This window comes from Oncorhynchus tshawytscha, linkage group LG13 (genome assembly GCF_018296145.1).
Source record: "Oncorhynchus tshawytscha isolate Ot180627B linkage group LG13, Otsh_v2.0, whole genome shotgun sequence".
NCBI classification, from domain to species: domain Eukaryota; kingdom Metazoa; phylum Chordata; class Actinopteri; order Salmoniformes; family Salmonidae; genus Oncorhynchus; species Oncorhynchus tshawytscha.
The window spans coordinates 93323660-93331673 of record NC_056441.1 but is presented as its reverse complement, the minus strand read 5'-3'; the positions used below and the strand labels follow the sequence as shown (position 1 = coordinate 93331673).

Below are 8014 nucleotides of genomic sequence, written 5' to 3'. Positions count from 1 at the left end.
ACTACACTACAATACACTACAATACACTACAATACACTACAATACACTACACTACAATACACTACAATACACTACAATACACTACAATACACTACAATACTACAATACAATACAATACACTACAATACACTACAATACACTACAATACACTACAATACACTACACTACAATACACTACAATACACTACAATACACTACAATACAATACACTACAATACACTACACTACAATACACTACAATACACTACACTACAATACACTACAATACACTACAATACACTACACTACAATACACTACAATACACTACAATACACTACACTACAATACACTACAATACACACTACAATACACTACACTACAATACACTACAATACACTACACTACAATACACTACAATACACTACAATACACTACAATACACTACAATACACTACAATACACTACAATACACTACAATACACTACACTACAATACACTACACTACACTACAATACACTACAATACAATACACTACAATACACTACAATACACTACAATACACTACAGAAAACTTGGCGGTCCTTTGTTTTTTCCCTCTTATTCTCTCAAAACAAAACAACTGAAGGTTGATTTGACAATAAAGGTTTAACTTCTAGACATGCTGGCACAGCCAAGCAGCAGTATGGTGTAATATACAAGGTACCCAGCCCATCCGCCATCACCACCACAGTCCTAACTGGGACTCCATCTTGTATAACCTAGGTTGTGTCCCAAATGGCACCCTATTCCCTATGTAGTACCCTCATTTTGACCAGTGGCCACAGAGCTCTGGTCAAAAGTAGTGCACTATGTAGGGAATAAGTGCCATTTGGAATGTTGCCCTAGCCTAACTTAGCCTAACAACCTAACCTAACTTAACCTAACCTAATTTAACCTAACCTTCCAAATCAGTAGATCTTCCCCAAACTTCCGATACAACATTTTTGGTTTTCCCAGGCTCATCATTAAAAACAACATCTTAAAACTATACAAATGTAAAAGACATAAGAATGAATGAATAAAAAAATGCCAGGAAGCAGGAAGCAGGAGTATATGATGTTCACACATTTTCCAAAGACACTTTTAATGAGATGGCGGGAAGCAGGAGTTGTTCCAGACAGCTAAGAAGGTTGAGCTGATGCTTCTCACTGTGTTGTGGAGTAGACAGTCTCTCCAGAGTTGTGTTGTGGAGTAGACAGTCTCTCCAGAGTTGTGTTGTGGACCAGACAGTCTCTCCAGAGTTGTGTTGTGGACTAGACAGTCTCTCCAGAGTTGTGTTGTGGACTAGACAGTCCCTCCAGAGTTGTGTTGTGGACTAGACAGCCCCTCCAGAGTTGTGTTGTGGACTAGACAGCCCCTCCAGAGTTGTGTTGTGGACTAGACAGCCCCTCCAGAGTTCCCAGTCCCTCCAGAGTTGTGTTGTGGACTAGACAGTCCCTCCAGAGTTGTGTTGTGGACTAGACAGTCTCTCCAGAGTTGTGTTGTGGACTAGACAGTCTCTCCAGAGTTGTGTTGTGGACTAGACAGTCCCTCCAGAGTTGTGTTGTGGACTAGACAGTCTCTCCAGAGTTGTGTTGTGGACTAGACAGTCTCTCCAGAGTTGTGTTGTGGACTAGACAGTCTCTCCAGAGTTGTGTTGTGGACTAGACAGTCTCTCCAGAGTTGTGTTGTGGACTAGACAGTCTCTCCAGAGTTGTGTTGTGGACTAGACAGTCTCTCCAGAGTTGTGTTGTGGACTAGACAGTCTCTCCAGAGTTGTGTTGTGGACTAGACAGTCTCTCCAGAGTTGTGTTGTGGACTAGACAGTCTCTCCAGAGTTGTGTTGTGGACTAGACAGTCTCTCCAGAGTTGTGTTGTGGACTAGACAGTCTCTCCAGAGTTGTGTTGTGGACTAGACAGTCTCTCCAGAGTTGTGTTGTGGACTAGACAGTCTCTCCAGAGTTGTGTTGTGATTTGCAGGTCAAAATGCTTGATTTTGACATTTTGCTGTTGAGGCACCAGAACAAGAAACTCCGGGTGGTCACAGCTGGTTGTGGATGTCTTACTGTCCGTCCGTCTCTGTCTTTCTGTCTCTGTCCGTTCGTCAGTCTGTCCAGCACAGATACAGTATGGGGGTAGTGGGGGTTAGGAGAGAAGGAGAGGACTGTCCAGCTCAGATACAGTATGGGGGTAGTGGGGGTTAGGAGAGAAGGAGAGGACTGTCCAGCTCAGATACAGTATGGGGGTAGTGGGGGTTAGGAGAGAAGGAGAGGACTGTCCAGCACAGATACAGTATGGGGGTAGTGGGGGTTAGGAGAGAAGGAGAGGACTGTCCAGCTCAGATACAGTATGGGGGTAGTGGGGGTTAGGGGAGAAGGAGAGGACTGTCCAGCTCAGATACAGTATGGGGGTAGTGGGGGTTAGGAGAGAAGGAGAGGACTGTCCAGCTCAGATACAGTATGGGGGTAGTGGGGGTTAGGGGAGAAGGAGAGGACTGTCCAGCTCAGATACAGTATGGGGGTAGTGGGGGTTAGGGGAGAAGGAGAGGACTGTCCAGCACAGATACAGTATGGGGGTAGTGGGGGTTAGGAGAGAAGGAGAGGACTGTCCAGCTCAGATACAGTATGGGGGTAGTGGGGGTTAGGGGAGAAGGAGAGGACTGTCCAGCTCAGATACAGTATGGGGGTAGTGGGGGTTAGGGGAGAAGGAGAGGACTGTCCAGCTCAGATACAGTATGGGGGTAGTGGGGGTTAGGGGAGAAGGAGAGGACCAAGCCCCTTGCCTAGTGCCAGCCGGCCGGCCAGCAGGTAAAGACTCCCTTGATGTGATGGTTGGGTAGACAAATGAGCAGCTCTCCCGCGCCAGGTAAAGAGACCTAGATGAAGGACAAGGCAAGCCGTGTGAAGAGATTTGGGGACCGTTGAATAAATGGTCTGTTCATAGGCCAGCCTTGAAGACACAGACAACTAAAATAAAGACATAGAAACAAGAGAATAGCACTGCCGAAAAAAGATGTCAGTATCATTGTGTATGCTGACCGACGACAGATATCATACGTTGGTTGAATGTCTTTGTTGTATCAAATCATGTAGTTTGACTAGGTAGCAGTTCAGAGTGTAGACTTAGTGAGGAGAGGATGGAATGTCTCTCTTCCTGTAACCCATCATCCCTTCCCAGGCTCCTCTCCTCTCCTCTCCTCTCCTCTCCTCTCCTCTCCTCTCCTCTCCTCTCCTCTCCTCTCCTCTCTCTCCTCTCCTCTCCTCTCCTCTCCTCTCCTCTCCTCTCCTCTCCTCTCCTCTCCTCTCCTCTCCTCTCTCCTATATACCAGTAGGTCAGAATATGCAGTTCCACTGTGCAAGTCCGATGGGGGGTCACAACACCCACCTCAGATGGGACACAGAGAAAACAAAAGTTTGGGAACCCCCACTGTATACCATATAAGGGTCCAGCGTGTTCTATAAATGTGTTATAACCATGTTATAACCATGTTATAACCATGTTATAACCATGTTATAACCATGTTAGGAAGCTCTCCTTGTCGATCTTTGTGGCGGCCAGGACTGACTCCATATCGTTCAGGATGTCGGAGCTAAGGGCTTCCTGGAGACTAGGCATAAGCTCCTCCCCCTCCATGGCCATGTTGTCACTCTCCAGCGTGCCCAGGTCCACGTCCGTCCCCGGGATGGTGTCCAGGTAGTCAGGGAAACGGCTGGGCTGCGTCCCCATGGAGACCGGCAGGGCGTCCCCTAATGATGCCAAACGACGACATGGATGCGTCATGACGTGGTTAGAATGTATTACATTATCAGCTTGTAGGTCCTATAATAATGAATTTATGCCCCAATAACTTCCCATATTGACCTCGACCAAATAGGTCTTTGTAACTCAACCTCGCTTGACAAGATAGAACTGTTGTCTAGACTTGGAGAGAGAATCGTTAAAGAGGAGATTGAGTCATCAGACTTTCCCCCTAAAGGGTCCTGGTCAGTAGTGGACTTGGTCGAACAAGGTGCTGTTTAGTCTCACCAGTGTCCATCTCGTCCACACTGTTGAGGAAGTCGTCGGGGGTTCGGGGGACACTGTAGCTGCTCATACTCAGACCGCTGTCCGTGCTCTCATCCCTGGAGTGGTAGGTCCCACTGTGGACACAAGAGACACGGTCAAACTGTATGGCTCCACAATGTTATCTGGAGATGAAACCTATTTCTCTATTCAATCCGTATGAAGAGTTACAGTGTGATTGAAATTTAAAGGCAATGTTCAGCCAAAATAACGAAGACCGCATTCACGGTAAACACTGTGTATGTCAGTTCAGTCAGAAGGTACCTTTAAACACGGAGTATGTTGACTCAGACTTAAACCTTCTCCTGTTCACTCAGACCTAAACCTTCTCCTGTTCACTCAGACCTAAACCTTCTCCTGTCCATTCAGACCTAAACATTCTCCTGTCCACTCAGACCTAAACCTTCTCCTGTCCATTCAGACCTAAACATTCTCCTGTTCACTCAGAGAGAGAGAGAGGAAGAGAGGAGAGAGAAAGAGAGAGAAAGGAAGAGAGGAGAGAGAGAGAGAGAGAGAGGAGAGAGAGAGGAAGAGAAGGAGAGAGAGAGGAGAGAGAGAGGAAGAGAAGGAGAGAGAGAGGAGAGAGAGAGGAAGAGAAGGAGAGAGAGAGGAGAGAGAGAGGAAGAGAAGGAGAGAGAGAGAGGAAGAGGAAGAGAGAGAGAGGAAGAGAGAGAGGAGAGAGAAAAAGAGAGTAGAGAGAGAGAGTAGAGAGAGAGAGAGAGAGAGGAAGAGAAAGAGAGAGAGAGGAAGAGAGAGAGAGAGGAAAAGAGGAGAGAGGAAGAGAGAGAGGACGAGAGGAGAGAAAGAGAGAGAGGAGGAGAGAGAGAGGAAGAAGAGAGAGAGAGAAAGAGAGAGAGGAAGAGAGAGAGAGAGAGAGAGAGGAGAGAGAAAGAGAGAGAAAAAGGAGAGAGGAGAGAGAGAGAGAGAGAAAGGAGAGAGGAGAGAAGAGAGAGAGAGAGAGAGAGGAGAGAGGAGAGAGAGAGCAAGAGAGAGAGAGAGGAGAAGAGAGAAAGAGAGAAAGGAGAGAGAAGAGAGAGGAGAGAGAGAGAGAGAGAGAGAGAGAGAGAGAGAGAGAGAGAGAGAGAGAGAGAGGAAGAGAGGAGAGAGAAAGAGAGAGAGAGAGAGGAAGAGAGGAGGGAGAGAGAGAGTGACAGAGATAACCAGCGAGGAAAAGACAGAGAGAAGGGGGAACAAAGACAGAGAAAAGAAAGAGAAGGAGAGGGAGAGCTCTGACACTAATTAGCAGAGAAAAAGGCAGAGTAGCAGAGTAGAGCCACGCCAGCATGAATGAGACTACTGTGAGAGTGGGGGAGGGGAGGCTGGGGAAAGAGAGGGGAGGGTAGTAGAGGGAAAAGAGGAGGTTAGTAGAGGGAGAAGAGGAGGTTAGTAGAGGGAGAAGAGGAGGGTCGTAGAGGGAGAAGAGGAGGGTCGTAGAGGTAGAAGAGGGGGTAGTAGAGGGAGAAGAGGAGGGTAGTAGAGGGAGAAGAGGAGGGTAGTAGAGGGAGAAGAGGAGGGTAGTAGAGGGAGAAGAGGGGAAGGAGAAGAGGAGGGTCATAGAGGGAGAAAAGGAGGGTCGTAGAGGGAGAAGAGAGGGTCGTAGAGGGAGAAGAGGAGGGTAGTAGAGGGAGAAGAGGAGGGTAGTCGAGGGAGAACAGGGGGTAGTAGAGGGAGAAGAGGAGGGTCGTAGAGGGAGAAGAGGAGGATAGTAGAGGGAGACGAGGAGGGTAGTAGAGGGAGACGAGGAGGGTAGTAGAGGGAGACGAGGAGGGTAGTAGAGGGAGACGAGGAGGATAGTAGAGGGAGACGAGGAGGGTAGTAGAGGGAGACGAGGAGGGTAGTAGAGGGAGACGAGGAGGGTAGTAGAGGGAGACGAGGAGGGTAGTAGAGGGAGACGAGGAGGGTCGTAGAGGGAGACGAGGAGGGTCGTAGAGGGAGAAGAGGGGGTAGTAGAGGGAGAAGAGGAGGGTAGTAGATGGAGAGTAGTAGATGGAGAAGAGGAGGGATGGAGAAGAGGAGGGTAGTAGAGGGAGAAGAGGAGGGTAGTAGAGGGAGAAGAGGAGGGTCGTAGAGGGAGAAGAGGAGGGTAGTAGAGGGAGAAGAGGAGGGTAGTAGAGGGAGAAGAGGAGGGTAGTAGAGGGAGAAGAGGAGGGTAGTAGAGGGAGAAGAGGAGGGTAGTAGAGGGAGAAGAGGAGGGTAGTAGAGGGAGAAGAGGAGGGTAGTAGAGGGAGAAGAGGAGGGTCGTAGAGGGAGAAGAGGGGGGTAGTAGAGGGAGAAGAGGAGGGTAGTAGATGGAGAGTAGTAGAGTAGTAGATGGAGAAGAGGAGGGTAGTAGAGGGAGAAGAGGGGGGTAGTAGAGGGAGAAGAGGAGGGTCGTTTCCATTCCTTTAGGTCAATGTACCAGTTTCCATTCCTATAGGTCAATGTACCGTTTCCATTCCTATAGGTCAATGACCAGTTTCCCATAAATGTCTTCAGTAAGTGTCTGAGTAAGTTGTACTGTTGTACTGTAAACGTGTTGTACTGTAAATGTGTTGTACTGTAAACGTGTTGTACTGTAAACGTGTTGTACTGTTGTACTGTAAATGTGTTGTACTGTAAACGTGTTGTACTGTAAACGTGTTGTACTGTTGTACTGTAAACGTGTTGTACTGTAAACGTGTTGTACTGTTGTACTGTAAACGTGTTGTACTGTAAACGTGTTGTACTGTTGTACTGTAAACGTGTTGTACTGTTGTACTGTAAACGTGTTGTACTGTTGTACTGTAAACGTGTTGTACTGTTGTACTGTAAATGTGTTGTACTGTAAACGTGTTGTACTGTAAACGTGTTGTACTGTAAACATGTGGTACTGTAAATGTGTTGTACTGTAAACGTGTAGTACTGTTGTACTGTAAACGTGTTGTACTGTAAACGTGTTGTACTGTAAACGTGTTGTACTGTAAACGTGTTGTACTGTTGTACTGTAAACGTGTTGTACTGTAAACGTGTTGTACTGTAAACGTGTTGTACTGTTGTACTGTAAACGTGTTGTACTGTAAACGTGTTGTACTGTAAACGTGTTGTACTGTTGTACTGTAAACGTGTTGTACTGTAAACGTGTTGTACTGTTGTACTGTAAACGTGTTGTACTGTTGTACTGTAAATGTGTTGTACTGTAAACGTGTTGTACTGTAAACGTGTTGTACTGTAAAGATGTGGTACTGTAAATGTGTTGTACTGTAAACGTGTTGTACTGTTGTACTGTAAACGTGTTGTACTGTAAACGTGTTGTACTGTAAACGTGTTGTACTGTTGTACTGTAAACGTGTTGTACTGTAAACGTGTTGTACTGTAAACGTGTTGTACTGTAAACGTGTTGTACTGTAAACGTGTACTCTCATTGTCAATGCATCCAGCTCAGTGTTTTAACAACACCTGGCTGAATATATGAGAAACTCCTTAACCATTCAGATACCGTTTAAAACCACTACAATCTGCAAATGTTTCATAAAAATACAAATACATTTATATAATTCGATTTGACAAAATGTTCAGCTGCACGGGAAATTCAATGCGTGTATATAATATAATATAAAGATTAAAAATAAAGAATAAAGATTTAATAAAAATGGAATTGGGCTAATCTGATGCCCAACGGGTCTCAACATGTTGAGCCTATGGGTTTAAAAACTCTGTCCTTTAAAAACTCCCTGTCCTGCAGTACCGATCATGTCCATCAGATGTCGGCATTGTGCAGGCTCACTCTCAGCACAGCCCCCCTGGTCTGAATGAGTCACTTCCATGTGAACGGGGTTATGTTCAGAGAAATGCCTCTCAGGCAGCTCACACAGGGGCTCAAACTCCCCCCACCACAGCACTAGGCACACACAGTTCTGATAGGATACACACACAGTTCTGATAGGATACACACTAGTCACTGTGTGTGTGTGTGTGTGTGTGTGTGTGTGTGTGTGT

The 8014-nt window shown here is 46.5% G+C and overlaps 1 protein-coding gene across 1 annotated transcript in view; it reads right to left on the bottom strand.

The window, feature by feature from the left end:
- Positions 1-1494: 1494 nt before the first annotated feature.
- The window catches only part of yap1 (Yes1 associated transcriptional regulator), a 173500-nt gene continuing 166980 nt past the window's right edge, over positions 1495-8014 (bottom strand). Inside the window, exons 7-8 of the mRNA XM_042296541.1 lie at positions 4025-4137; positions 1495-3744 (exon numbers count right to left, since the gene is read on the bottom strand). Coding sequence (XP_042152475.1) covers positions 3509-3744; positions 4025-4137 — 349 coding nt within the window. The 3' untranslated portion in view covers positions 1495-3508. The remainder of the gene's footprint in view (positions 3745-4024; positions 4138-8014) is intronic.